Source organism: Megalobrama amblycephala, linkage group LG22, assembly GCF_018812025.1.
Source record: "Megalobrama amblycephala isolate DHTTF-2021 linkage group LG22, ASM1881202v1, whole genome shotgun sequence".
Classification (NCBI taxonomy): domain Eukaryota; kingdom Metazoa; phylum Chordata; class Actinopteri; order Cypriniformes; family Xenocyprididae; genus Megalobrama; species Megalobrama amblycephala.
This window is the reverse complement of record NC_063065.1, coordinates 7753265-7779377: the sequence shown is the minus strand read 5'-3', so window position 1 is coordinate 7779377 and position 26113 is coordinate 7753265. Positions and strand designations below refer to the sequence as shown.

The 26113-nt window shown below is 35.4% G+C and overlaps 2 protein-coding genes across 7 annotated transcripts in view; one reads left to right on the top strand and one right to left on the bottom strand.

Moving 5' to 3' along the window:
• zgc:114120 (uncharacterized protein LOC619267 homolog) overlaps positions 1 to 20660 on the top strand; it is a 77137-nt gene extending 56477 nt beyond the window's left edge. For 2 of the 4 annotated variants that reach the window (XM_048173976.1, XM_048173974.1), the window contains 7 exons: positions 892 to 1124; positions 1350 to 1638; positions 1905 to 2047; positions 2995 to 3180; positions 3455 to 3574; positions 9657 to 9789; positions 18069 to 20660. In XM_048173976.1, the coding sequence (XP_048029933.1) occupies positions 892 to 1124; positions 1350 to 1638; positions 1905 to 2047; positions 2995 to 3180; positions 3455 to 3574; positions 9657 to 9789; positions 18069 to 18127 (1163 nt within the window). In that variant the 3' untranslated portion in view covers positions 18128 to 20660. Of the gene's footprint in view, positions 1 to 891; positions 1125 to 1349; positions 1639 to 1904; positions 2048 to 2994; positions 3181 to 3454; positions 3575 to 9656; positions 9801 to 18068 lie in introns of all 4 variants that reach the window. The other 2 variants (XM_048173975.1, XM_048173977.1) reach the window with 2 other exon arrangements.
• Positions 20295 to 26113, bottom strand: part of fmnl1b (formin-like 1b) — a 26019-nt gene continuing 20200 nt past the window's right edge. The window contains exons 19-27 of one of the 3 annotated variants that reach the window (XM_048173979.1): positions 25808 to 25876; positions 25650 to 25730; positions 25168 to 25297; positions 24354 to 24517; positions 24167 to 24268; positions 23401 to 23502; positions 23199 to 23313; positions 21506 to 21630; positions 20295 to 21311 (exon numbers count right to left, since the gene is read on the bottom strand). In XM_048173979.1, the coding sequence (XP_048029936.1) occupies positions 21539 to 21630; positions 23199 to 23313; positions 23401 to 23502; positions 24167 to 24268; positions 24354 to 24517; positions 25168 to 25297; positions 25650 to 25730; positions 25808 to 25876 (855 nt within the window). In that variant the 3' untranslated portion in view covers positions 20295 to 21311; positions 21506 to 21538. The remainder of the gene's footprint in view (positions 21312 to 21505; positions 21631 to 23198; positions 23314 to 23400; positions 23503 to 24166; positions 24269 to 24353; positions 24518 to 25167; positions 25298 to 25649; positions 25731 to 25807; positions 25877 to 26113) is intronic. The other 2 variants (XM_048173978.1, XM_048173980.1) reach the window with 2 other exon arrangements.

The following is a 26113-nucleotide window of genomic DNA, read 5'->3' as shown; positions in this document are numbered from 1 at the left end:
CTGTGGTGGCCTGACAAAATGTTTCGCCATGAAACAGGAAGTTGTTGTAACTCAGGCATACAATGTCGGATCCGCCCCAAACTTCACATGTTTTATTAGAGTCCTGGCCTGAAGACATCTACATCCCAATATTCAGTTACAGTCATAGCGCCACCTGCTGGCAACAGGAAATGGCATGCTTTACACTGTAATTCACTCCCTGAAACACATTTCAATATGCCACGAAGTACCAAACATGCTAGAAACTCGTTAAATCATGCAACACTTGCTGAAGTATGCGATTAACGCCACAAAACAGGAAGTTGTTGTAACTCGAGCATACAATGTCCAATCTGCCTCAGACTTCATGTTTGATAAGTGCCCTGACCTGAAGACATCTACATAAGTCATAGCGCCACCAGCTGGTTGCAGGAAGTGTGGCACATACAAATGACTAATGTAGTCCTCCTATATTTATATACTTTAATGCATATTGACCACGGCGCTGTTTTCCTAAAGCCACCGGGTGGCGGTAGCACGGGTGCGAGGGCCCTTTCATCGCTGCTTGCAGCTTTAATTAGTTTTACATTTTCACCCCTGCTGTTCCTTCCCAAACCCTAGTTTGGGAAACCCTGACGTAATGTAATGTTTAATGCAGTTCTCATGTTGTTAATGGTAATATTAATACTACTAAATATTAGTATTTTTATCAGTATTGTTCAAGATTATACTATTCAAATTAATGTGATAACCACACATTAGTTGGTCAAATCTACCCAGCACTTTTGATTAATTTAATTAACTGATATATTTAGAGAAGATGGAGCATTTATTGGATGATGGATGCAGGATCATTTGTTATTTAGTTAGATGATAGACTGATTGATTGATTGATTGATTGACTGATTTTAGGAGGTACCACAAACCTATCTAATGTGCTCGGCTCTGCCGTTGGTGCCAGTATGGGCAGTAGTGGTATTCCTGGCAGCACAACGTTGGGTAACTGGCTGGCAGCGGCCGGGGCAGCAGATTCCATCATGCCTGAACTGGACGGCACTTCCGCAGGTGCAATAAAGACCAGCGGCCTGGAAGATCTGCCCATACGCAGAGAATCTGATAAAGGAGTGTCCGTGGAGGTCCGACTGGTAATGAACACTCTTAGATTTTACATTTGTGCTTGCATGGATGTTGGAAAGGATATGAATATTTACAGAAAGCTGTTTCTGAGGGTTTACTAAAGATTGTTATGTTATTATATTTATACTTGATATTTTAATGTTCTTCTTTAATTTGTTATTTTTAATAACATTTAATAATAGTTTGTGAAGATCTGTTCAGTCTTTGTAACACATGCTTGTGTGTGTTTTTAGGCTGCGGAGCGAGACTGGGAGGAGAAAAGAGCCAGTTTAACTCAGTTCAGTGCTCAGGACATCAACCGTCTACTGGAGGAAACTCAAGCTGAACTGATGAAGGCCATTCCAGATCTGGACTTCGCTGCCAAGCAGATCACCAAACCAGCCGTTCCGCCAAAACCCCAACTATCCTCCCTCCCAGCGCCCGGTTCAGCATCCTCCACCCCCAGTTTAACACCTGAACATCAGCCCAGCAAAACCCCGCCAAAACCACCCAGCAAAGACGGCATCCCAAGGAGGGGATCGGGTGAGATTACATTATTAACTGCACCATGAACCTACAACAATTGCCTTATGATTTTAAATTACAGCCTAATTATTTCATTTAGTTTTTAAGCTTTTAAGTGTTTCTTGACTCATAGATTCTCAGAATTGTATAGATTCTCACAATTGCAAATATATCTCTTGATTGCTCTATAAAAGACAGAAACTGCCTTATCATTTTGACAATAGTGCTTTATGATTTGACTGATCAATAGACAGATGATACGGGTTATTGATTGATTTGATCAGGGGAGCTGACCGTGCCACGGTATCGTACAGAGAAGCCGTCCAAGTCTCCACCCCCTCCTCCTCCACGGCGAAGTTTCCCATCAGGCCTCGGGCTAACTACCAACAGCAGCGGAGAAGTGATCACCATAAACAAGAGTGTGAAGGTTATAAGCATTTTTGTCAAAAGCCTTATATCTTCTTCAAAGATTTTTTAGGCACTTTAAGAGCATGCCTTTGATTACATATACCAAATTTTGTGCCAATTCATCAAAGCATTTAAAAAACATCGCAATTTACAACAAAATTTCAAAATCAACATCGACAGATTCGGCATGACCCAAGGAATCTGTAGATCATGATTTTCTGAGTTATGAACATTTTTCAGATTCTCATGACCTGTAGGTGGCGCTGCTCCCAAATTTGGCATGTACCTTAAGATCATGGAGCTGATGAAGTGTACCAAGTTTTGTTTTGATAGATTAAAGTTTTGCCAAGATATAGCATCTAATCTAATTTTAGGTCAAAATTATGATCATAATTTGAACAAAAAAGGAATATCAAATTTCTGTTCAGTCATTTCTATGCAGCTCAGTCCAATGATCATCTGAGCCAATTTTCGGTAAGAATTGAACAAAATTTGAAGGAGGAGTAGCAATATAACAAATTCAAATGCTTTTGTTACAAGCAGCAAAATAATTAATATGCAGTTTGGCTTTGTATTCGATCAGCTGTTACAGGATAGTTCACCCAAAAATGAACATTTTCTCATCACTTATTCACCCTCATCAAGTTGTTCCAAACCTGTATTTGTTTCTTTTTTCTGTTGAACACAAAAGAATATATTTGAAAGAATGTTGGTAATCAAACAGGTGATGGTAGCAATTGACTTCCATACTATAGAAGTCAATGGCTACCGTCAACCATTCAACAGAAGAAACTCACACAGGTTTCGAACAACATAAGGGCAAAATTTTCATTTTTGGATGAAATATCCCTTTAATTTTACAGATTTTTTTTCTTTGCTGCTTCTGCAATATTCCTTGTTCTTGATATCTTGCATTTCCTGCATGTTTATTTGATTGCTCTATTCATGCACCTCTTGTTTTTATAGAAGTTGGAGAAGATTGAGAACAGAGAGGAGGCTGAAGTACCGACCCAATCCCAGACGCCACCCATCAAACTGAGACGCCCCTCAACCTCCGACGGGCCCCGACCTTCATCCACACCTCCGGTTATCGCCGCTTCTGGGAAGAAGGACGATGAGGATGAAGATGAGAAGATAATGGCAGAGCTGGAGGTAAAAAAGCTTATATACGGCTGTCGAAAAGATGAAATAGTGTTCCTGTCACCATTTAGTGCGTGTATCTACAAATAGAAGCTAATTAGAGAGATGACATTGAGGTACAGAAACTCACTCCTGATTGGTCGGTTATTCAGTAAATACATAAGTACTAATTTTGATTGTTTTGTCAAAACTTTAATACCAGATATTTAGGAATAATGTTTTTTTTTTCATTCTTCTCCAAACTCAAATACATCAATGCACTAATCCACACACACCAACACGGCAGGCGTTTCAGAGAGCCCCAGTGAGACTGAGGGTCACTGCTCAGGCCAAAAACCCTGCCGAGGTCACTCCTAACAGTGTTGACAGGGCAGGCCAGTGGATCAGCAACTCTCTGTGGAGAGAGGTAATGTGTTAACTGCCAATCCTCCCTCTCAGGCCTTCCTATAACGTGAGGTTTTGAGGGTTTTCCTGAAGCTTACTAATGCACTCTGACACAAAACCTATTAATCTGTCATCTCTTCAAGTCTTTAATCAGCTGTGCTACTGCATGTTATTAGACAGCTTGAATGAAGTTTAGTATTGAAACTCAGTGATAAAAACAAACTCGAAACTAAGTGTGTGTTTTTAACCTTTTTAGCTGTTTCTTGATTCATTATATCTAATATGGGAAGTCTGTTTCCACCTCAGAGGCTTCTTTCTCTTAATTGCTTTATTATAGTAGAATATTAAATATGTGACCCTGGACCACAAAACTAGACATAAGTCACACGGGTATATTTGTAGCAATAGCCAACACTACATTGTATGGGTCAAAATAATCGATTTTTCTTTTATGCCAAAAATCTTTAGGATATTAAGTAAAGATCATGTTCCATGAAGATATTTTATAAATTTCCTACCGTAAATATATCAAAAATGTATTTTTGTGAGTGGATATTGTGTTGCTAAGGACTTCATTTGGACTACTTTAAAGGCGATTTTCTCAATATTTAGATTTTTTTGCACCCTCAGATTCCAGATTTTCAAATAGTTGTATCTCGACCATAGGATCTCGACCAAATATTGTCCTATCATAACAAACCATACATCAATGGAAACTTATTTATTCAGCTTTCAAATGATGTATAAATCTCAAAAGGGTCCAGGGTCACATATTATACAATTATAATATCATTTTACTTAATAATAATAATAATAATAATAATAATAATATTAAATAAAATATAATTTCTTAAAATTGCACATAACTGCTTTATTTAATAATAATAATAATAATAATAATAATAATAATTTATGATATTATTAAATAAAACAAAAAAGTATTAAGCAATTAAATATTATATAATAATATTTTATTTAATAGCAATATAAAAATAATAATGATGATGATGATGATGATTATGATTAATTATTTTCTCAAAATTGCAAATGTTTCTCTTAATGGCTATAATAATAATATATAATTTTATATACAGTATATATATATATATATATATATATATATATATATATATATATATATATATATATACAGTACAGTCCAAAAGTTTGGAACCACTAAGAAGTTTCGTCTGCTCACCAAGGCTACATTTATTTAATTAAAAATACAGTAAAAAAACAGTAATATTGTGAAATATTATTACAATTTAAAATAACTGTTTTCTATTTGAATATATTTGACAAAGTAATTTATTCCTGTGATGGAAAGCTGAATTTTCAGCATCATTACTCCAGTCTTCAGTGTCACATGATCCTTCAGAAATCATTCTAATATGCTGATCTGCTGCTCAAGAAACATTTATGATTATTTTCAATGTTGAAAACAGTTGTGTACTTTTTTTTCAGGATTCCTTGATGAATAGAAAGTTCAAAAGAACAGCATTTATCTGAAATACAAAGCTTCTGTAGCATTATACACTACCGTTCAAAAGTTTGGGGTCAGTAAGAATTTTTATTTTAAATTTTTGAAAAGAAATTAAAGAAATGAATACTTTTATTCAGCAAGGATGCATTAAATCAATCAAAAGTGGACAGTAAAGACATTTATAATGTTACAAAAGATTAGATTTCAGATAAACACTGTTCTTTTGAACTTTCTATTCATCAAATAATCCTGAAAAAAAATATTGTACACAAATATTTTGTACAATTGTACACATTAAATGTTTCTTGACCAGCAGATCAGCATATTAGAATGATTTCTGAAGGATCATGTGACACTGAAGACTGGAGTAATGATGCTGAAAATTCAGCTTTGCATCACAGGAATAAATTACTTTGTGAAATATATTCAAATAGAAAACAGTTATTTTAAATTGTAATAATATTTCACAATATTACTGTTTTTACTGTATTTTTAATTAAATAAATGTAGCCTTGGTGAGCAGACGAAACTTCTTTTAAAAACATTAAAAATCTTAGTGGTTCCAAACTTTTGGACTGTACTGTGTATATATATATATATATATATATATATATATATATATATATATATATATATATATATATATATATAAAATTAAATAAAGCAATTCAGTATTTTTTAATCTTTCAATAATTTATTTATATAATTCATATTTTTGTATCATCATTATTATTATTAATTCTCTTAATATCTTTATTTCTTACCTTGTGACTGCATATTTCACAATGTGTCTATTTCTTATTTTAAACTCTCTCACAACTAGTTTTATTTATGCTCTAAGGTAGAAATGGACTTCCACTAATAGCTTTCCAGTTGGGTCAAGACACTGGGGGTTTAAGATATCTCATGATGCTGAATGCAAAATCGCATATTAACATGTTGTCAAAAATATTTATGTTTGAAAAATACTGCCAAAGATACATGCAAATAAATATTGCAGAAATAACATTCTGACATAACAGACAGTCCACTGTTTATCTTTTTAAGCTAAGCTGTTGGGATAAACAGCTTGACATCAGTCAAGGTCATCTCTTTTCCTCTCACTCTCTCTATCTTTTGTTATGTCAAACTGTGCCTCTTCTGCACAGTATGACAGTAATGTTGTGACACTGTGGTAGCAAATCAATTTTAACAAGCTTAAAGTCTTTAAACAAAACTTTCAATAGTCAAGAACAAACAGGCAACACACAAAAACATGTCAGTTACTGCAGTCTGAATGAACTCCTGACTGTGCCTGCTCATGTGTCTACACAGCTTTTCAGTATATCTTTCTTACCTTTAGTCACTCATTCCGTTTACTGTATCGACAAGCCATTTGTTACAGGAAACTATAGCAGTAGTGACCAATAAATTCAGAACCTCTGAAGAAAACGTCACAGGTCTATTAGACAGTGTCAGTGTCCCCTGAGATATCTGGACAGCCTGTGTCTGTGTATTTACTGTATGTGTGTATCTTGTTGCATTGTGATGAGTGCTACTAATCTCTCGCAATGAAAGAATGAGTGTAGAAGTGTGAAACAGTGCTAATATCAGCTTCCTTGCACACATGCAGGGTGTCAGTCAACACTACTGCTGCATGCTGGTCTATAGAGATTCCCTGTGCCTCTTTCTTTCATTCAATTAGTGTTTCTATTTCTATTTCTTTGGCTCCGTTCCAAAACCTAGCGAACTGCGTCCACATATGCAGCAACCGAACCGGTCGCTATTGGATCAGTGACTGATTTTAAATGCTCTTCACGGTTAGCGTTCACACAATTAGTGCTCCTCGCGTGAAATGCAGAAGAGTCTCGACTAATGCTCAGTTTGTTGCCGTTCGAATGATGATAAGCTAACGGCTTGGTTCTGCTGAGCACAAATATTGAGTGAAATTGTATATTTTCAATTAGATGGATATACACCGTAAAAAAAAAGTTGTAAATAAAACAAAGATTATTAAAGTATTATTTTTATCTTTCTAAATGTCATGTTTAATTCAATGTGTTACTTGCTGTATCTTTGTAAATATTTGTGAAATTTATAAGCATTTTCTGAGTGAAACTTGTAAATCCTACACCATTTTTTTCCCACCTAGGAGACAATAAAACAAGCGATAATATCCCATAGAGGAGACCCAAGCCATATTTAGGGAATATTGTAAATAACTGGGCCCTTTTGACCACCCACAACACCCTAGCATAATGTAACATAGTATTAATTATTAAGCAATTAAATATTATATAATAATTTATTGTTAACACTTTATTTTATAATGTCCCTGTTACCACATGTAGTTACCATAGTAATGTAACAGTTAATTATGGATAGTTACCCTTCCCCGGGAGCAGGGTTGCCAGGTTTTCACAACAAAACCCACCCAATTGCTCCTCAAAACTAGCCCAAAATTAGCCCAATGGCATTTTAGGGGGGTCCCATGGTAAAAATCACATTCCAGGGGGTAAAATTTGCTTTTTTGGCAGGGCTCCCCTGGTAAAATTTGCATTCCAGGGACTAAATATCATGTTATTTTGAGTCGATTCAACCCGCAGACATGAAAAACAACCCGCGGCAACAATGGGAAAACCGCGGACTTGGCAACACTGCCCGGGAGTTTGATTGACAGGTGATCTGACCAATCATGAAGCTGCATCCACCATTTTGTCCGACAAACAAGCCAGACAGGAGAGTTGATAATTTAACGTCGGTGGACTTGAACTTAAATGGTGTACTGATGTATTTCTGATGTTGAAACAATATACCTTCTAATGTTAATTCATGTTTATTATTAGTTGGAAGAGATGATCGGTTCATGTACCGCTTGAACTGAGACACTACAGCGATCTGTCACGATACATTAAAGAGCCACAAAATGCAATGGTATTTATTGTTTGAATTTCTTAAAAAATGACACAACCCAGACATGAAAAACAACCCGCGGCAACAGTGTGAATGTAGCCCAGTTCCGCGGGAAAACAGCAGACTTGGCAACACTAAGCGAGAGCGCCATGGCTAGTCGGACAAAGCCACAGTAACTAAAGGGGACGTGTCTTTGCAAAGGGTCAAATTATAGCAAGTACATGTAGTTAATTAATTTTACTCCATACTTAATTGTATAATTACACTGTAACAGGGACACCCTAAAATAAAGTGTAACCAATTTATTTTATAATAATAATAATAATAATTAATAATTACTATTAATTAAAATAATATTTCCATTATTATTGATAATTAATATACTACTACTAATAATAATAATTAAAGGTGCCATCGAATGTTTTTTTACAAGATGTAATATAAGTCTAAGGTGTCCCCTGAATGTGTCTGTGAAGTTGCAGCTCAAAATACCCCATGGATTTTTTCTAAATTAATTTTTTATAATTTTCATAATTAGAAATGCGCTGATTCAGGTTGCGGTCCCTTTAAATCGCGCGCTCCCCGCCCCCGGAGCTCACGCTTGCCTTAAACAGTGCATAAACAAAGTTTACACAGCTAATATAACCCTCAAAATGGATCTTTACAAAGTGTTCGTCATGCATACTGCATGCATGCGTCGGATTATGTGAGTATTGTATACTGTTATATTGTTTACATTTGATTCTGAATGAGTTTGATAGTGCTCCGTGGCTAACGGCTAATACTACACTGTTGGAGAGATTTATAACGAATGAAGTGGTGTTTATGAATTATACAGACTGCAATTGTTTAATAATGAAAATAGAGACGGCTCTTGTCTCCATGAATACAGTAAGAAACGATGGTAACTTTAACCACATTTAACAGTACATTAGCAACACGCTAACGAAACATTTAGAAAGACAGTTTACAAATATCACTAAAAATATCATGTTATCATGGATCATGTCAGTTATTATTGCTCCATCTGCCATTTTTCGCTGTTGTCCTTGCTTGCTTACCTAGTCTGATGATTCAGCTGTGCACAGATCCAGACGTTAATACTGGCTGCCCTTGTGTAATGCCTTGAACATGAGCTGGCATATGCAAATATTGGGTGCGTACATATTAATGATCCTGACTGTTACGTAACAGTCGGTGTTATGTTGAGATTTGCCTGTTCTTCGGAGGTCTTTTAAACAAATGAGATTTATATAAGGAGGAGGAAACAGTGGAGCTTGAGACTCACTGTATGTCATTTCCATGTACTGAACTCTTGTTATTTGACTATGCCAAGATAAATTCTATTTTTAATTCTAGGGCACCTTTAAGATAGTGGAAATATCATTATTAATACTATTTCTTATTATAAACTTTTTCACAATTAGTTTCATTTTCACACTAAGGCATAGATGGGCTTCCATTCCACTAATAGCTTACCAATCAAAATCATAATGCAGCTCTCACATATTCTTGGTAAAATTGTATGGAACAGCCTTCACATCAGGAGCAGAGATGTTGCTTTGGAGGGCAGCGCACTGGGTTTTGGAGCAGAGCTTTCGTCGTGACACTCTTCTTCCAACAAACGTGAATTATTCAAACTCAGTCCCATGGCTAAACAAACACGGTCATTTTCCAACCCAGCCCAACCTGCTGTTGTTTATTCATGTTTGTTCTCTCTGGTTCTCAGCCTGTAGGCACTCCTCCGGGCTCCGCGAAACTGGTGCAGCCATCTGCCGCGTCTCGTCTGCGGCACCTACAGCAGAGCAGCCTGGAGCGCCGGAACAGGAAGCAGCAGGAGGAATTCCCAAAGCTACAGCAGGGTCAGCAGCAGGTATTCCACTTCTAACAATAGCTGCACCCTGCTTTCGCGCAGTAAGCCGCCTGACTGACGCTCTCGCTGACTTTACCTCTGATCTACGCTAAAAGGCACGAGTCAGAACTGTCGTTAAGTGCAAACTGATCCGTCAACTCCAATGACTGTAACGCTTGCAGCTAAGCACTTACTTCCAGATAAGCTGCTACATCTCCAGTGGCTGCACAGATGTTATGGTTTTCCACTGTGCAATGGGGTTCAGTATGCACAAGTCCTCTGATTTCCCCCTACGCTCACAGATTACGTATTTTTTTCTTCCACGCTACATGAACTGTCCTTCCAGAAAAAACAAAACAGCACAATATAGTGTATCACAACGCCAGGGAACGACGGCAAAAGATAGTCGTTAAACTTTCTCTCTCTGTTTGTGACTTGTTTGTACTCCAGGAGAAAAAGTTTAAACTTATGCAAGAAATATATGCTACGCAAGTACACAGATGCAAAAGCATGCCGTTAAAATTCAGGCGTGAAATCAACATTATCGTTTAAAAATTATGGGGTCGGTAAGCTGTTTTTGAAGAGGTCTCTTCTGCTCACCAAGGCTGCATTTATTTGATTAAAAATGCAGTAAAAATAGTAATATTGTGAAATATTATTACAATATTCTGCTTGAATATAGGCTATTTTAAAAAGTAATTTACTCCTGTGATCAAAGCTGAATTTTCAGCATCATTTCTCCAGGCTTCAGTGTCACATGATCCTTCAGAAATCATTCTAATATGCTGATTTTCTGCTCAAGAAACAGTTCTTATTATTATCAATGTTGAAAACAGTTGTTTCAGGATTCTTTGAAAGTTCAAGGATTTAATGCATCCCTGCTAAATAAAATGATGAATTTTTTAAAGAAATCTTACTGACCCCAAACTTTTAAACTGTAGTGCACTTGCGTAGAATATTTTTCAGGCCTTAATGTCCTTAAATGTTTGGTTGGCATCTCAGTTCAACATGCCAATGACGTCGTAATGATGCCAGCTAATCGGGCAAATTGAAGTCCCTGTCCTTGTGCCATCTTTCAATTTTTCTTTCGATCTCTTTCACTCTTTGTCTATAGTCCTTTAAGTAACTATACTGGTCTGAAGCACTATTTTGATGAGTACTCAAGCTGTCAGGTCCCAGTTGAAAGAACCTTTTGTGCTGTTCCTTCCCTGTACTTATGACAGGACAGGTCAAGGTGATATGGTATACGTGACCCAGATACTTTCTGACATTGTCACTGTGATGCTTTAATGTGTCAAAGCTTTTGAAAGATTGGTCAGAAAAGAGAAGGAATTGGAGATGAGAGGTGTGCTTTGATCATGATCGTTTTGGGCTAGCTACCATCATGGAAAAAAGGGATTTAATTTGTTAAAGTGAACATAAAACTGCTTTTGCAATGTCTCAATCCGACATATTTTGTCAGTTTGGTGAGGGAAAAAAATATTTGGTTGAGATTTGATTCATCAGGAATTGATTTGATTGTAAAAACGGGCATTCTATTCATGAATAGGGGATTTTTTTAAAATAATGCACACTAAGTAATGTACAAAAATACCAGGAACGCATATTAGGAAAGAAAATAAATTCTATACGCTTATATAGAACCTTAAAGGGATAGTCGTCATTTACTCACCCTGCTGTTGTTCTAATGCAGTATGCCCTTCCTTCCTTTTATGGTGTACAAAAAGAGAATTTTTAAAGAATGTCCCGCTTATGCACGTCCATAGGGTTGTAAAAAGCGACCAGCATCAAGCTGATCCCATTACATATATACCAAGTGTTCTGTGGGGTATACAATAGGGTTTGATGAAAAAACAAACATGAAATTTAATGTATTATTTAACAAAACTCTTGACGTTCATGAAACTCTTTTAGCGACACATTTCATTTCGTCTGGCCCAGAAAAAGCACACAACTTGTGAGAAATAAAGAGAAACAAAAACAAGACATGACATACAACCAAAAAAGTATCTGTGTACTTTCTTCACTGAGTCAAACATCACCGGAAAATACAAAATATGGACCGGAACTCTATCAAAATGACAGTTGACAGATGTGAACGCGAGAATGAACACAACAGATATATTCACCTCAGAGATGAAGGTACATGTGTTGTATTTCATGTTGCCTTTTTGCTAATCTAGATTTCTCACATCTTGTGTTCTTTTCTGTGAGAGACAGGGTGAACTGCGACGCTAACAGAGTCTCACAAACGCGCTCGTCATCTGTGTCAATAGCCTTGTGGGCAGAGCGCCAACATATAGCACAGTTGCACTCCGGGCGTCCCGAGTTCGAGTCCCGGCTCGTGGATGTTTCCCGATCCCGTTCCTCTCCAACTTCGCTTACTGTCAACTTACTGTTCTGTCATAATAAAGGCAAAAATGAATCTTTAAAAAACAAACAAACTCGTACATTGTACAGAGAAGCCCAACTGCCAAGGTCAAGAATTTGGTTAAATAATAGGCCTATATTAAATTTTGGTTTGTTTTTCACTAAACCCTATCAAATACCCCCAGAACACACGGAATATGGAACGTGTCGCATTCTGTGATACTTTCGTGTCTTCTTTAAAAGCTTGATGCTGGTTGCTATTCACTGCCATTATATAAACAAGCACAAGCGGGCCAAATTTTTTTTTATTCTCCATTTGTGGACCATAAAAGAAAAAAGGGCTGACTACATTAGAACAACAGCAGGGTGAATAAATGATGACTTCATTTTCATTTTAGGGTGAACTATCCCTTTAAAGTGTTCTGTCAGGACATGTGCTTCATATAAAGAACCTTTTAGGGGTTCCCATCATTGAATCATTTTATGCATTTAGGTTTACTTCATTTTGATTTAATTTTTTCTACTACATTGAAACCTAAACATACTTTGTCACTAGAAAAAAATGAAATATTTCGTTAATGCATTCAAGACATTTCTCCTTATTTTGGAAGCTTGTTTCTGCCACTAAATAAAAAAATAAAGGCAATTGCACAAGTTTTTATCACGCAATTCTGACTTTATAACTCGCAATTCTGACTTTTTTCTCAGATTTGCGAGTTTATATCTCGCACTTCTGACACTATAACATGCAACTGCAAGATATAAAGTCAGAATTGTGAGATATAAACTCAAAATTCTGAGAAAAAACGTCAGTCTTTTTTCCCTCACAATTGGACATTATAACACGCAATTGCGAGTTTATATTTCACAATTCTGACTTTATAACTGGCAATTCTGACTTTATATCACACAATTCTGACTTTATATCACACAATTCTGACTTATAACTTGCAGTTTTGACTTTATATCTTGCAATTGTGAGTCAAAAAAAAGTCAGAATTGTGAGATAAAAGGTTGCAATTATCTTTTTAATTTTTTATTTCATGGAAACAAGGTTCCATACCTTATTTATGAGATAAAGGGTTCTATAAATTTAAGTCAAGAACCCTAGGATTCTAAATAGAACTCCATTGATCCTTTTTTAAATTTTTGCTTATTCAAAACAAAATGGCTTTTAGTATAATACGAAAGTCTGATCAAATTATATATATGAAAGTGAAGAGGAAACGTTACCACTGCAGTGTTCCTGTAGTCTTGCAGTTTCTATCTATCAGGGCAACTCGCACAGTCAGCGTTCCCCAAAATCCATCCCGAAAGAACGAGAGGAGAGAGAGATTGCATGCAATGATGCAAACCCTGAGGGAAAGAAGAAAAATTAAATGGAAAGACGGAGAAAAAGAGTAGATAAGACGGCAAGGTTTCATTTCTGTCCTCCGTCTTCAGTCATCTCTCTCACTCCTGCAGGGTTAATCTACAGACTATTAACTATGACTGTAAGCTCAGAGTTAACCAGCCCGCTGCAGTCGTTCTAATTCACTTCATGGGGCAAATTAATGTCTCCAAAATGAAAATAGTGAATCTTTTAATTGGCAACGACATGACTGCAAGATAAGATGTTTTACAGACAAGAATAGATCACCTAAAAATGCAAATTGTCATTTTCTCACCCTCATGTCGTGCACGACTTACTTTCTTTTGTTGCAGGGGAAAAATGTTTAAGCTGTTGTTTTGAAGCTTTTGTTTTTGTAAATTTTTTTTGTTGTTGCCAGGCTTTAAAAAAGACAAAATGGCACTAAAAAACAATAGAAATGTAGTCCATACAACAAGGAAGAAAGTCGAACAGGTTTGGGTGTATAAATGACAGAATGTTCATTTTTATGTGAATTTCACACAGAAAGAGAGGTTTTGTCCGTCTGCGATTCCTCTGTGTGGCTGGATGGATTGCTGTTCGCGTGTTGTTGTCAGGGATACCTGTCGCCAAGAGGTGTTTCTAAGGCACAGACTGAGAGGATTAAGCATGGAACGTCTATAGGCCAGTTCACACCGCACCGATAGACGGCAACAGACACTTTGTCGGGTTTTGTTGGATAAGTGTGTCAGCGTCTGTTGGTATTTGTCGGCGCTGCGTTTGTCTGGTCGTGGAATGTCTGAGAAGTGACATACTGTAATCGAGTGATTGTTTGTGTTTGTCGGCGTCTGTCGGTGCGGTGTGAATTGGCCTTATAGCAACCAGTCTGTGATCCCTGCATTCCACACAGTTTATAAACTGCGACTGCTCAGATTGTGTATAAAAGTGTCTGCCAGAAGCATAAATGTAATGGTATGCTGTGTTCTGACTGTACTTATGCAGGTGATCCAACTTTGAAACTCAACACCAAAACTGGCAAAAATTATTTTAAAAAGTCACAGCTGAAAACATTTTTTCATTAGTCAAAATTAGTGCATATTATTTATGAACTGTGCACAGTATACTTGTTGCCAATGTTATTTTAGTATTTTTTTTTTATATAATATTATAGTATTTATTAATATTTTGAATGAGTTTTTATTTTTATATTTTTGGTATTCATTTTAATTACAGTTTAAGCTTTAGTAATTTCATTTTTATTAGTTTTTGTATTTTTTTAAACTTCTATTTAGCTTTAATTTATTTTTATTTTAGTTCAGTTGCCAAGGCATCCTTTCTAATTCTAATTAGTTTGTCATCTAAAATTTTATTAACGGTAATTTTAGTGTTAGTTAAACAACACTTCTTGGTGCATACTAAAAACACAAATACTGTGAGTAGTATGGTAGTATGCCATTTTCAAACATGCCCTATATTATAGTCATATCAGCCTTTAAACTCCAGAAAAACCTTATGAATTCAGGTGTTAAATCGGTGGTTTGTAATGAACAACATGTCTGTAAGTGGGCTGGAAGTGTGAAACTTGGGCCGCATTTACACCACAGGTCTTCATGCCAATTCCAGTTGGTTGACTTTGCAATTTTTTTGGCGACCAGCATACATCTTCTTTTAAAAGTTACCCATATCCGATATCTGCATTTACACTATACACTATTGGGCGAACATCCCAAGTGTATAGGTGTACTGAATTGAGAAATTGAGTCCCCCCCAGGAATCGGTTCTCCTTTATGTAATAAACATCACACAATAGTGAAATAGGTTATAAGTAGTCAAGACATCACGATAAAAACTTTGGATCAGGTATTACTGCCTGGGTCCTAAAAGGGGGGTTGGGGTATGGATGCACTCGAAATGATAATACAAGATCTCTTGTCACCCCGAAGGCTCAAAAAACATAACATTTCAGCATGACTCCACCAGACTGAGCCTTCATCCTCCATTGCGCCATTGAAAAGAGTCATATGATCACGGTTGGTGTTCATCTGAGTTGACGTCATTTGCTTTTTCAATGACATACGACTCGCATCGTTGAGAATACCCGATCTGTCCACTTGCATGGCAGACACAAATGCATATATCCACTTCAATTTAGATTTATTTCAACAAATGAATGAGGCCTGAAACGTCTTAGAATATCAGATCTGTGATCACTTGAACCATGCAATGTAAATGCGGCCTTGGTGTATTTACTTTAAACTAGATATACTGAATCGCTCATTTATTTTGTTGCTGCTAGCGAGTGATTAAACCCGCTGCTAAGACAGCAATACTGTACAAGACTTGTTTGTTCTCTAAAGGCAGCGTACACATTCGTTTCATTCTAATACCCTTCTGGATTGGCCTCTAATCTTCGCGTGACTGTGCGCACGCAGGCAGCTGTCTTGATTAGCGCCGACAGCAGATCAGTCTCGTCTGTGTGCTCGGTGCAGTAAGCACTGCGGTCTCAGCCACAACAGGACACAGTTCGCAGTCATCAGTCAATGACGAACAACTCCGGCTTTGTTCCCAGGCAAAGATCTGGCTAATTTGGCACGCCACAAAGTGTGGCAGGCCATCCTCTCCCGGAAAGAGAGCCTTCGCTCGGGCTTAATGGGAGGTCTGTGCCATGAAACGGACGACAGACTGTCTGGACGCTCGCTCGGTTGACCATTTTGGCTCACTGAGGGCAAACACAGAAGGCTGTGAAGATTCAGTGTTTGAAGGGAATATTTATTCTTGAAAGGTCAAATTGTTTGCTGACCCTGAACGCAAAGAAATGTTTGTGCTTGAGCCATTTTCTGGGCCTCTTTCAGTGATCTGTTTGTCTTGGGGGTTTTGAAGGACACGCTGTAGATGTTTAATAAGGTGGATGGAATCGTGCACACTTGCTTGTAGAGACGCTCTCAGCGCTGCTTTCGCTGAGTGCCCTTAAACAAACTGAGCGCTCTGGGGAGCAGTGATGTGGAAAAATGATTCAGACTGATTTTCTAAGCGGAGTTGGTGCTTCTGAGCTTAGCTTGCTTAATTGTTAGCAAATACTTTATTTACATATATTTCAAAGCTGCTCTGGCAAATAATTATTTTATCAGAGAGGGGAAAAAACAAGGATTAAATAAAAAAAAATATATATATATGTAAATGCTTCTAGTCAGCAACAAAAAATTCCAGCACATTTGTCAGTCCACAGTGAAAGCAAAAATGATGCGTGATGTCACTCAATCACAGCCAATCAGAATGTAGTTGATGTTGAGTGTACAGTTGGAATGGAATTTTGGGCCAATGAGATTTCACTATGGGTGTGGCTTTATTTTTTTGTGGAGGTCGCAGCTAGTGTAAATGCTCGAATTGAAATCATTTCAGCTTTCAACATAGGTAGGTGGGTAAGTTTAGATACATAGTGTGAATTTGGTTGCTCTGTCATTGGTGGCATAGTTAAAAATGTCTCTCTGCCCTTCACCATATTTCAAATCAAAATCTGAATATTAATGTGATTACAGAGGGTGTATCTACTTGTTTTTTGAGCACACTGATATATCTTGCACTTCAAGTCACTCTGTTATTTTAGTATTATTCTGTATACTATAATAGTATTAATAATTTGATTTTGCAATTTTTTATATTCTTTTTTGCTCATGTTTTAGCCATTTTATGTCATTTATTGTTTTTTTTATACTTCTGTTTAGCTTTATTTTTATTTATGTTTTAGTAGTAACTTATTTTACTTACAGTAAGTTAGTTACCAAGGCATTTCTTATTTTCTAAACTTTTTACAAGTTTGATTTCAGCATTATTTCAACTAACATATTTTTAATAGTTTCAATTTTAGTGTATTATTTAGTGTCAAAGTTCAATATGTTCAGCATAAGACATTTTTTTGGCTGAAAAACTACTTGGATAACCTCAAAATAATCTTTTAACATTGACTATCACAGTAACTATGAAGAAAGACTGCCTCCTAGTGATCATTGTATGTATGACAAAAAGGAGGAAGGCAAAATCTCTAATCTCTCTCTCAGTCTATGCATTGCTAAACGTTTAGTGGACACATCAGAAAGATTGCACTGGAAATGACAATGTATTGATTATTTCTTTCTTTTCTCTTCTTTTATCCACTCACCTGTCCTAACTTGCTTGTATTTTATCCCCAGTCTATCCTTTCCTGACCTCTTCTTATTATGCTGAGGTTATAATAGCATAAATATGGCTAACACAAGCCCTGCATCTATTCCTTTAGTCATACAATTCTTCCTTTATAAGTAAAGATAGTTATGACATTTTATATACTTGTTGAAGTGAGAAGCAAGTAAATAGGATTTGAATTCTATTTAGGATAATGAATAAGAATTCCAACACAATCAGTTTTTGATTTTTGGTCAAACCTCCATTTCCTTTTCTGCCTCACGGCCTCAGATTGTCCTAGCATTGCCAATCATTTTTTTTTTGTACTGGCATGTTGACTATCAGCCTCCAAGTACTGCCCTGAGTGGTCCTACATTGCCCCCCTTTTACCCTGAGATCTGATCCTATCTAAGGTGAACGCTTCATGGCGACGATGACCCTAGAAACCAGGGGAAGCACAGGTGACCTCTGAGCCTAAATCACACTTGGAAGTAAAGCATCTCCGCAGCTAAAGCAAGCACAACACATCAGTACTGTAGAGCTTTGACAAAGGTACGAGTCTAACTGTAATTTTATAGTAAAGTCTTATAAAAAAAAAAAAATCTGGTTGGATGGTTTCAAATAAGAGCCAGTATATGTACACTGAATAAACAAATGTATGTAAAATGTATGGAATACTAAACATGAAGCAGTTATAATCCACTAATTTAAACAAACTTATGGTAATATACAGTAATCGTGAAACATTTTAGGGTGAATCTCATGAAAACATACCCAGATCATATTTGACCCCAAAATTTATTTTTTTTTTTTACAAAAAGAAAGCATAAAAGATTACTTTAAGCCTTATTTTCAGGACTATTAAGATGTTTTGCATTTATATAATGCCATTTAATCATATTTCACCACATTTAATTTACTTAGTAATTTAAAGGTACAGTAAGCGATTTCTGAGAAACGCTGTTGAAAGTGGATTGGACCGAGCACCAAAACACACTTGTAGCCAATCAGCAGTAAGGGGCGTATACACTCATTAGGTGGGAGGTGCCTATGTTGCACAGTGTGTTTGTGAATTTGGGGGCGGAGCTATCAAGATAGGCACATGATTCTTTAGGGTGGTGATTTCAAATATCAACAACGTTCCTCAGAAATCACTTACTGCACCTTTATTTTTGCTATATATATATATATATATATATATATATATATATATATATATATATATATCTGCGAACCCTCCATAACACAGAGCCTCCTTTACAAAACAATTTGCGATCTTGAAAGGCATTTTAATGATATAAAATCCTGTCAAAAGATCAAGAAAAAACTGATTTCTGACCCCTTTAAGCAAAATATAATTTTATTTTTATTATTTTAATTTGGTGTGAAATATGACTGAAGATTTCATGAGAGTCGCCCTTTAACTGACATGTATTTGGGTCAGTTTTAGATAGTAGCTTACATGCAAATCAGACTGTGTAGAATTAATCTCAGTAGACTTTACGTTCTATAAAGAAAATTCTCTATTTAACTAGAAAATGTGTAGCACAACTGCAAACAAAAATATTACCTTACAGTTAAATACTGTAGTTAAAATCAAGCTATTGACAAGATAATTGGTGAATATTTATCACGAATAAGCTAGATATTTTATATAAGATTAGCTTTTGTATTTTTATACTAAAAAGGGAGAATGTGTTAACATTACTAAGATAACGAGAGGTACATGCCTTATCCAAATTCATATTGTATGAGTTCTTGAAAAGCAAATGATGAAGAATGAAACCTGCGATCTAATACTATATGAATCAAATCAATTTTCTATACGCTTCCCCCAGTGGATTTAAAGTATGAGAGCAAAAAAAAAGCATTATATTTTGTTATTTGACATTTGACAGCACATTACAATGTATATGCGTGAAGCACTTTGTGTCACTGGGACGTATTCGCAACGTTACCGTATGATGAATAACCAGTTGACGGTGAATAATAAATTGCTATAGACTGTTTAGATCAATATTCCGATAAATCGACATCTCATTCATGTTTGATGAATGCGAAGGGTTTGTAAACAACAGCCCCACTGCCATTGTTTTTCCATTTTCTGCTAAGTAGTATATATTGCTACAGTGTGTGTGTATATATATATATATATATATATATATATTTATATATATATATATACATATATGTGTATATATATATATATATAAGATGCTATAGTTTGGCTTGGTGGTCGTGTCCATCAAATGCCTGATACATACCTCATTACTTTGTTTTTCGTGTCTTAAAATGACTTCATTGAAGTAGAATAGACCCAAACTCTGATGCGACACACATCCGAGCACCATATGCTGTGTTAACACACTGATAAATGTGCAAAATACATGTACAAAACAACAGAAGAACTGTGTAACTGTATATAAACTGTATGATCATGGATATGTTAATTTAGGGTATTTTTTGTAAACTTTTCTTTTCTACCAAAAGAGTTTGAGAGTTCTGAACTGCATGTAGATAGATATCTTCACAAAGTCTGCATGCAGAATCCTCTCTCTGTAAGTTCTGTTTACAAGTGTAAGATAGATGGACTTCTGAATTAATAAAAAGAAACTTTTTTTTTTTTTTTTTTTTTTAAATAAATAAATATAGTTCTATGTGAGTAGACGGGTCAATCAGATCCTTTTCACTGTTGTCTAATCTGTAACAAACCATTCAAGCATTCCAAACCTCTTTGGTGATTTAACATGTCAGAAAAAATAACCCCCATTTTTCATTAATGCAACATATAGAATGTATATAAATCTATCGACAACTTCTTGTGATAAAACAATAACAAAGTGTGAATGCAATGTTGACCAATAGAAATATATCTACATGGAAATGTTATAATGCAAAAGTTGTTTTAATGTTGAAAAACCTCGTCTGGTTCTGTATGTACAAGAGACTGTTGGTTTTGAATGTTCTTGTGCTGTTTTTGTGACTATTAAAGTGGATATCTTCTACTACAGTCTTGTGCACTAATTTTGAATCCAGAAATGCTGTAATTTTTAATTGTAAACCGCCAGTTTTCTAGTATAAAATCTTTATTATGTAATACATACTGCATGTAGAAAGAAAAAGATTGATTTGTATGAAAAAAATAAATATATACATACTAGACAAAGCTAGTTTTCAGTAGTTGGTGTAAGCGTACAATCATGTGAATATCAACATAAAGTGTCTAAATGTAAAATTTAGCAGAAAATCCAGTTGTTAAAGGGTCAATCTTACAAAACCTGTCAAGAATATGCCATATTTCACCCTAAAATCACAATAAAACTAAAAAAGTCAAATTCTTTCAATGATATTATTCAAATAATTAAATAATTTTAGGCAAAATGTGAAATATAAAAGGACGTTCTTGACGGGTTTCTTGAGTTTACCCTAAAAGTGTTTGCTAAATTGAAAATAAATAGTTTGAGAGCTTAATGTAGCTGTTTAAATATTTATGTAAACTGTTTTTGGCTTCATTAGTTGTGTCCGTTCATCTGGGAAACCTTCGAGTTGTGTGTTTCACAGAGAGATGTCTGACGACACGGGAAGCTGCTGAGCTGGTTTCCATTTGGCGCTTCGTCTGCCTCCGTCTGCTCTGATGTACGGCTGGTTCCTCAAACCTGCGCACACACACACACGCAAATGCAAATACACGCAGTCAGAAAACCTCCCTGATGAAGATGTCTTTTTGAGCTTTTCAAAAAGGGAAACATCAGATCTACAAGGCGGAACTGAGGGAGGCACTTGCAGGAAGTTCAGTGTTACCGAAGAGCAAAGCCGACACGGATAGCAGTGTCTAGATGAAGAGCGATACCTTCAGAGACAGAAGAGAGGAAAGCAGAGACGGTTATAAAGAACTCCCATCGCAGAAACCCGAATCACAGAGCAGACGAGACGAGCGCTTCCCAGAACGGGCCGTAAACGGCACCGCCTGCAGAGCTGAGAAGCAGATGAGAGATGTTAGAGGAAGGCAGAAATAAGACAAATTGAACTATATACACAATATACTCTGAATATCAAAAGCAGAAAAATAGAGTGACAGAAATAACTGACAAAATGATGAGTGAAGAGAGAATTAGACTAGAAAAAGAATCCCAAGACATGCTATGAGGAACGAAGAACAAACACACTTGTGAAAATATCCGTTTAAACAGATAGTTCTTGCCAAATCGATTATCAGTGTGCAGTTTGGCTAATGAACTATAAATAAATGTCAACATATTTATGGTGTATAAATATGTTTATATTTACATCTATAATATTAAATTTTTTAATAGTATAAATGGGTCTTATACAAATGTATATATTAAAATAATTGATTATAAATATTATATTTACATATTTTTATAGTATATAAGTATCTTTATTATTTAATTGTATCAAAATAGTTTATAAATATATTTACATTTATAATTACATTTTTATAATATACATTAGTGTTTACAAATGTATATATTAAATATATTTCAATATATTTATAGATTATAAATATTTACATTTATATTTAAAATGGTTATTCTATGAGTATACAAATGTATAATATAAATATATATATTTTTATATATTAAAATAAACATTTCAAGATATTTATACATTATGAATATATTTACATGTATAAAATTTATATCTATAGTACTGTATATAGGAGTCTATACACATGTACATTATGTAAATGTATTATATAAATGTTTCAATGTGTTTATAAATATATTTACATTTTATAATATACCTTAGTCTTTACAAATGTATATATTAAATACATTTCAATATATTTATAGATTATAAATATTATATTTACATTTATATTTAAATCATATAAAGTTTATACATTTATAGTTTATACTATAAAGGAGTCTTTATAAATGTATATTATATAAATATATTTATAGTTTATAAATAATATATTTACTATCTATAAATATATGCATAAATATATTTACATTAATAATATTTTACATCTTTATAGTATAAATGGGCCTTTATATAATATTTTCAGTAATTTTGTATAAATTTATGTATTGAAATATATACATTTGTATAAAGAACCATTTATACTATAAAATTTAATTATAATATATATAATTTTTTTTATTCTGTTTATTTTATTCTTTTTCTGTTGAGTTGACAGTATTTTTTTCTAATCATCATTATAATACTGTACATAAATAATAAAAGTATGGCTGTCAATAGATAGAAACAAATAAATGCCATTTAATGTCATAATTTCTGACCATTCTGTAGAAAGCAGATTGAAACAGCAGAATTTCAAATTTAGTAAACTGTGATTTTATTTCATTGTTTTAAATATTTTTTTTTTTATTATTATTATTTTATTTTTTCAATTTTTTCCCCCTGAACTTTTCTGGTACCCCTTACTTTGAACACACCTGGTGTAAAGGTATGTCAGGTTTTATTTGCAGTGTTTATAATAAAACCCCTTACCATGGTAAAATTCAAAGTTAGGGCACTGGTTTCATCCAACCACAGTAAGTTGACTGTTGACTGACCTGTGATGATGTCCTCAATGGCTCCATCTTTGCCCTCTCTCACGAGCGGCGACATCTGCCTGCGCTTCAGCTCTGCGATCAGATCCACCTGTGGTAAGTGTGGCAGTGCAGGCATCTGTTGACATGAACAGGCCGGTAAGATGTCTATATATATTACACTTCCTGTTCTGAGTTATTTCTGTCTCTGTCTATCACTCATTACCTTATTACTCACTGATGTGATGGGAGGGTCAGAGATGGATAAATATACGCTGTCCTCATTCTCAGAGCATTTCTTCCGCTGTTTGTTCTCCTCTTCGGCCAGCTACAGAGAAAAAAGTTTCAGCAGTAAATCAACATGCTGGAGGAAGGAGGACATTAAAACATATTTGTACAAAGCAGCATGCCAAATTGCATATCATCTATACTAGATTAGGATTAGTGTGTCCTAGTATGTTGAAAATAGCATGCCAGAGGTGGATGATATCTACTAGGGGGATGAATGTATGATACTAATGAATTTTAAGGTAATTTAACTGACACTTCAAATGCAAACAGCTCTTGAAAAGGGAGTCACATACTGTTTTATGACTACTTTATGTATAACCCCTATTTTTGTAAGAGTGAGGTGTCTAAGTTGCAACATCTAACTAGTGGGGTGCCTCAGGGCTCGATGCTTGGGCCAATTTTCTTCTCAATCTACACTAGGATCTGTCATTCAGAAACATGGCTTTTCCTATCACTGGTATGCTGATGACACAAAACTCTATCTCTCATTCCAGCCGGATGATCCGACAGTAGTTCCTCGCATCTCAGCCTGCCTGACAGACATTTCTTGCCTTAAGGACCATCAACTTCAACCCAACCTTGCCAAGACAGAACTGCTTGTGGTTTCAGGTCAACCCAACACTGCATCACAACTTTTAATCTCTCATAACTAGTATGATATATGCTGATGTGATATTAGCACTCAATAATAATTTCATCACCTTATATGCTTTAATGAACCTGGCGAAAACAGGGAAGAACACAGAAGGGGGTGTGGATTTGGGATTCTCTCCGAAATACTCCACCACTGAGTGATACACCTCCTGTAAGGAGACAAACAGAGCTGATTAAGCCATTATTCATTACTGTCTTCTGATTTCAAATGAACAGGACTGAATTAATCTCAACCTGTGCAGTTTTGCTGTCTTTAACCACAGTTTCCAGCAGACTGCCATTATTAGACATGAAGTTTTTGAGGACAGTACTGTCTTTCTGTTGCTGGAACTCCTTACGGACCACTTCCATTCCCTTCTCCAGAGATTGCACGTCTGCAAGGATGCTGTCCAGAGAGACTGAGAGAAAGATACATGAACATTCAGGTCAGCCTATATATATTTTGCATTGTTGTGCGCAAAAACAAAACAAAATTAACGACTTTATTCAACAATATCTTCTCTTCTGTGTCATTTTCAACAGTATCATCTTTTCTGTCATTTTCATATGCTGTTTACGTCCAGCGCTTCCAGGTTCTACGTCAGAATGCCGACTCAGTATTGGCAGACGCTGTTCACGTGAGCAGTATGACACATGGTGTGATGATGATGATGCAGGAGCCGGCCAATAATATAGAAGTAAAAAAAGACACAGTAGAGAAGATATTTTGCACACAAAAAGTATTCTTGTCGCTTCATAACATTAAGGTTGAACCACTGCAGTCACATCGACTGTTTTAACGATGTCTTTAGTACCTTTCTGGACCTTGAAAGTGGTGATTCGATTGCTGTCTATGGAGGATTCACCTTTTGGATTTCATCAAAAATATCTTAAATTGTGTTCTGAAGCTGAATGAAGGTCTTACGGGTTTGGAACGGCATGAGGGTGAGTAATTAATGACAGAATTTTCATTTTTGGGTGAACTAACACTTTAAAGTATGTTGTGTCCTGCAAAACGGTCACACTTAGAGCTGGACTGGTGAGTTGATGTAAATGTGAGAACACTCACCCAGCGCAGCTTTGTCCAGAAAGTGTAGTTCAGTGTGAAAGTTGTGCAGTTGAGGGTATTTTTCTTGTATGATGCTGACGATGAAATGCAGAAGTGTCTGTCTTCGATCTGTGGATTTCATGTCCAGAAGCTGAAAGTGAAAATGTGAGATATGTGTGATAAATTAACAAACGTACCCACTCGACATGAGCTGATCAAATATATACCTTGAGTGCAATGTGAGTCAGTGTGTACGTGTATATAAATTTTGCTATTTATTTCAACTGAATAATCACATATATATCCAAAAAATACAATTAAACAATAGTAAAATGAGATATGTATTTATTTTATACTATATAACATACAATTAACTAAAACTATATGAAAGCACAATATGTGAATTATCTATTAAAAAGACTTTTGGTAGATGTTGGAAGTGACACTAATAAACTAAAACTGTTAATCTGCTTCAAAATGGCCAGCTATCATCGTTTTCTCACCAAATCCAGACTTTGGAGTCGAAATCCATATGCTGATCCTCTCTTCCCACTGTTCATGTAATTCCCAAATGCTAGAATGATCTAGAAAACAAAAAAAGATCAGTTTTCGCTGAAGATATTATTTGAAATAATTCCACATGAAAGTTGATTCTCTTTACCTCTAAAATCTTCTTCAGTTTGCTGGATGATTTGATAGACACAGAAGAAGCGATGATGGCATTTAATTGCTACAAAATAAGTAAAGGTAAACGTAAAGAAAGCAAATACACTGAAAAAAATTTGGTATAGAAACAATTTTTTTTCTCAGAAATTGCTAATCAATTTTACAACTAACTACAAAGAATCTGCAAGTAACATTGAATTAAATGACATTTTTAAGTAGAAAGACTGAAATAGTATGTTCTTGTAAAACGTACTCCAATAATCTTAATTTACAACTTTGAAAAATGATTTTTACAGTGTGT